Here is a 4753-nt window from a genome sequence, read left to right on the forward strand (position 1 = left end):
ATCCTGATTGTGGTAGTAGTTAACCTGAATCTACATGTGTTAAAACTCATTAGACTGTGTGATGAGTTCATTTTATGATATGTTAATTTAGATATTCAAAAAATGGAAATACCCACCCACCCATGCACATGTATATACTCAAATGTTTTTCTTTAAAAAAAATACTTTTAAAGAAATTTCTCATCTTGATTTCTGTCAGAAAGATTACTTTGTGGGTACTTTGCCACATCAACCCTTTTGTTCTGTGGGCCTGTTTTTCCACCTATAAAAAGAAGAGGATCTATCTAGAGCAGCAATTTTCATTCTCTGCCCCTCCCCACTTCACTTCCTTTGTGGGGTGTAGGTGTGGGGATGGGGATGGGGAGAAAGGGTTTTTGAACTTCATGGGGGGCGGTTGGGGGTCTGCTTCATCTCAAGCGATTGTGCTTTTGTTATTTGTCAAAAAACAACAACAACAAAAAAAACAACTCTGGATTAGAATAACTGGACCCAAGTCAGAGCTCCAGGCATTTGGGGAATTTGAACAATCCTGTATTCCAGGGCCTACTTGTGAGGCTCACTCATTCAGCTCTTTGGCAAGTGCTCTCCAAAGGATCCTGGTGGTTAGCAAGTCTAGGGTGCTGACTCTGTCAATGATTCTAAATAAGGCCTGGGGTGGGAGGGTGGGGGTCTAAACACAAAAGAACCTCTGAAAAGGCTCTAAATCTAGGCTTCCTCTGAAGTAGTGTCTAAAAGGACCTTAAGTCATTTGTTTTTATACATTGGATGATTACTTGGAAGAACATTTTGGAAAAAACAAAAGTCTGTGCACAAGAGGGAGAAATGCCATTATAAGGATGAATGTGCTAGCCCCCAGCCAAAGGAGCTAAAGAGTTATGATTGTCCTTTATTCTGAGTGTGTCAAGCACCCTCACAACAACTACTTCAGAGAAGGGCTGTGGTTGCTTTGACAGGAAACTGAGGCTCTGAGAGGCCCCAGCTCACAATGGCAAGAGATTATAGAGGTGACAGGGCTGGGTCATGTCCAGCAGATCCAGCCTTCCAGTCCAAGGTCCATGAGAGGAACCCCTGAGGTCTATTGTCAGCACATGCTCTAGGAAACAAACTAATGTTCCTTTTCACAAAAGCTTGTGAAGAGCTCACTGAGGACATCTCGAGACTTTGCCAGCGCTCAAAAAAATGTTCTCAACTTCATAAAGTGGAATGGTTTCTTCAAAAACTAATATCTAAGCTGAGCATGGTGGTACATGCCTATAAGCCCAGCTACTCTGAAGGCTAAGGTAGAAATATAACAAGTATCAAGTCAGCCTCAGCAATTTACTGACACCCCATTGCAAAACAAAACAAAAACAAAAAAACTTACAGGGGGCTGAGGCGGGGTGGGGTTGGGGGTGGGGGGTTGGTAGCTCAGTGGTAGAGTACTTGCCTAGCATGTGCAAGACTCTGGGTTCAGTCCCCAGTATTGCAACACAACAAACAAACAAATAAATATGGTATAGATAAGCAGGGTTGGGCCACTGTGGTTGAAGGTGGTAGGGGAGACATGAGGATACCCTAGGGCTTCTGGAGCCTAGCTTGAAGGCTTCAAGGCTATTTATGCAGTAGGTTGGCACTTACTAGGAGAACTACAATGGTTGCTATCATGTCTAAGGCTCTGACTTTGGCTTGGGGTGAGTGAGGGACTCACTCCTGGGTTACTTAGCTTGTGTCAGGGCTCAGGATTCCTGTTCTGTCACATGCAAAAGGTGCTACTGGCAGGTCCATCTAAGCTGGGCATTACCTGCATTACCCCCTATTCCTACTAGGCCCCAGCAGCCTGACTTGCTCCTTACAACATAAGAAACATGTCACTATCTTATATCAAATGATTTTTATTCTTTGAAGATAAGAATTACTACATTAAAAACTCCAACTCCCCCTTTTCTTGCCCATCTACAAAGCCTCCTCTGGTTTTCTTTACCAACCATACGCCAAAGTTCATGTTCAGTCCTGATGTAGGGTCCAGTACGATGTCAGGGGCTAGCTGGAATGGCTCACAGCGTCATCATCAATCCAACTTCCTTCTCATAGATGTCAGGGATCATTCCCAGTGGAGAGTCAATCATGTGTACAGTATTCTTACTAAACAACTTGAATTCATAATGGATCAGTTGTTCCCAAAAACCGTTGTTGGGCCGAATAATGGGCCGGCATGACTTGGTCCACGTGTGGGCGTCCAGCAGGGACATGGCATGGTATTTCATGAGATAAGCGAGGCAGAGGGCAGCTGAACGGCTCACCCCTGCAGCGCAGTGGAGCAGCGTGCGGCCCTGTTTCATTTCCACGCTGTGGATGTGATCAGCAATAGGGTCAAAAAAGTCATAGAGGTGTGAAGTGGGAACATCCGCCACGGGTACCTGTACGTATTGAATGTCCTCGAAGAATGTGTTTACTACCTCTACTGAGACATTGATGACCGTCGTGATGTGATTGCTGGACAGCATGTGTTTGTTGTTGGCAGCCACACCGTTACTGATGTAAAGGCTGCTGGTTATTTGGGACAGGTCATGGATGGAGGGCTGCAGGACCGCCTGAGATGGAAGGGGACACGAAGATGTGGCCATCAAAACAGCAGGTCAGCGGTCTCTCTGTATCAGGTTCAGGGCACCAACTTCACGAGGGACTTTAGGAAAGTAGCTTCTCTGTGAAGTCTTGGGTAAGAGTCTGGGAGGAAAGAGGACCAGTTAATGATCACCACTGTCTACTTTTCCATCTCGTAGTCACAATCCCCAAGGACCCAGCGCTCTAGTTTCCATGGCAATAGTAGCAAGCCGAGCGCGGAGGACACACCCCCAGCCGAATCTTTAGAACCTGCTGCCCGCCCCCCCATCTCTCTCATCGTTCTTCATAGTCATTTATGATTCAATTATCATTTTGTACTGAACACAGTATCTATGAATGCTTCTGTTTCATTAGTGTTGAAGAACAGGACTTACACTTTCTCACAAAAGTATCATATTTTAAGTTGGAGAATAATATTTGGCTCACGTGATATGCTAATCTCTATAAAACTGCAGCAAGTTATGGGTTTGGCTGAGCTTGGTGGACTGATGGGATATTTCTTTGTTGATTGTAACCATAGAATTGTATTCGTGCTTACAAACAGTTCAGGGCTGGCTGTAGGGAGCCTTACTAACTGATTTATAGCCCTTTATCTATGGTGAAGTTGGCCTATAGTGGGCAGTTGTGACTAATTTAGCAGTGTCACAGTCTATTTATACATACAGCTCAAATGCTTTATCACTTGATTCTACTTTATTACCTGAAACGACAGCTCAAATTATCTTGTCTACTTTCTTCAAAAAGTATGCCCACATGCTTTGTAAACTACAAGTCACTTTGACCATCATCAAAGACATCTTCTCAGTAATATTGAACATTCTGGAATAAGATAATGCTGCATTGTAATTGGGCCCCAAATGATTTTTTAAATGCTACCTAATATTTGCATTTTCTTGCAGCTGAAATTTTTGACTGAAAATTGAAAAGAACCAAAGCCTAAAACCAACAAATTATTTCACAGAACAGCCAGAGATTCATATCCTTTACTCCCATTCCATCATCGTTTTGGTTTATGTCATTATGAACAAAGATAAAATAGATGCCAGTCTGTTAAGATGGTCAGGGAAATGATAACCTCAAAACACAACACATTTTTCTTTTTCTCAGTTGTCATAATCAAATTTATTTTATATTACTTAAGCTGTCAGTTCCCACAAACCTATCTAGAAGAAAACAGAAAACAAATACCAGATAAATATGAAAACTACTTATCAGGGACAGCTTAATTTAGCTAAAATTATTTAAATGGGTTTAGTAAAGCTCAGTGGGAGAGTATGTGCTTAGCATGCACAAGGCCCTAGGTTTGATCCCCTCCATCAAAAAGGAAAAACAAACCAGGTGCTGTGGTGTTCACCTATAATTCCAGCTACTTGGGAAAATGAGGCAAGAGGATCAAAATTTCAAGGCCAGCCTAAGCAATTTAGAGAGACTCAGGCTCCAAATAAAAAGGATTGGGAGTACAGCTCAGCGGTAGAGTGCTTGTCTCACATGTGCAAGAGCCTCAGTTCAATCTCCAATACCACAAAAATAAAGTAATTAATCTGAAATAAATAAATAAATAAAAGGGGTTAGTCTAACAGTTGAGATATGGCATCAGAAGGAGCTTTGTAATAATCTAAGGCCTGAGTCGAGTTTTAGAGCCTAGTTATTTAATAAATAAATGCTTCTTAAACTTTAAAAATATAGTAATATTGACTGAAATAATTTCAGACACTGTTCTCAAAGACAAGCATGAAAGCCTTGTGCGGTGGCACACACCTGTAATCCCAGCGACTCAGGAGGCTGAGACAGGAAGATTGTGAGTTCAAAGCCAGCCTCAGCAAAAGCGAAGTGCTAAGCAACTCAGTGAGACCCTGTCTCTAAATAAAATACAAAATAGGGCTGGGGATGTTTCAAGTAGTCGAGTGCCCCTGAGTTCAATCCCCAGTAACCCCCCCACAAAAAAACAAGCATGACTTGTATTAAATAAATTTATTTATTTATTCTTTCAGTCAATATTCTGTGACACACTTTAGCCTGAGGGATTTGGATATTTTAAAATTCCAGTATGGGGTGTTCGTCCCTCAGTTTGGAAACAGGTCACTTTTAGACTCCATTTATCTCTATCTTTCCTAGTTATTCAGTGAGAAAAATGTATAAGGGACTTGCCCAA

The 4753-nt window shown here is 42.2% G+C and overlaps 1 protein-coding gene across 1 annotated transcript; it reads right to left on the reverse strand.

Moving 5' to 3' along the window:
- Positions 1-2033: 2033 nt before the first annotated feature.
- On the reverse strand, positions 2034-2603 carry Dusp21 (dual specificity phosphatase 21). Its single transcript, XM_026379708.1, has one exon. It carries the CDS (start codon positions 2601-2603, stop codon positions 2034-2036), a length of 570 nt encoding a protein of 189 aa, XP_026235493.1.
- Between the last annotated feature and the right edge of the window lie 2150 nt (positions 2604-4753).

The sequence above is a fragment of the Urocitellus parryii genome, chromosome X (genome assembly GCF_045843805.1).
Source record: "Urocitellus parryii isolate mUroPar1 chromosome X, mUroPar1.hap1, whole genome shotgun sequence".
Classification (NCBI taxonomy): Eukaryota; Metazoa; Chordata; class Mammalia; order Rodentia; family Sciuridae; genus Urocitellus; species Urocitellus parryii.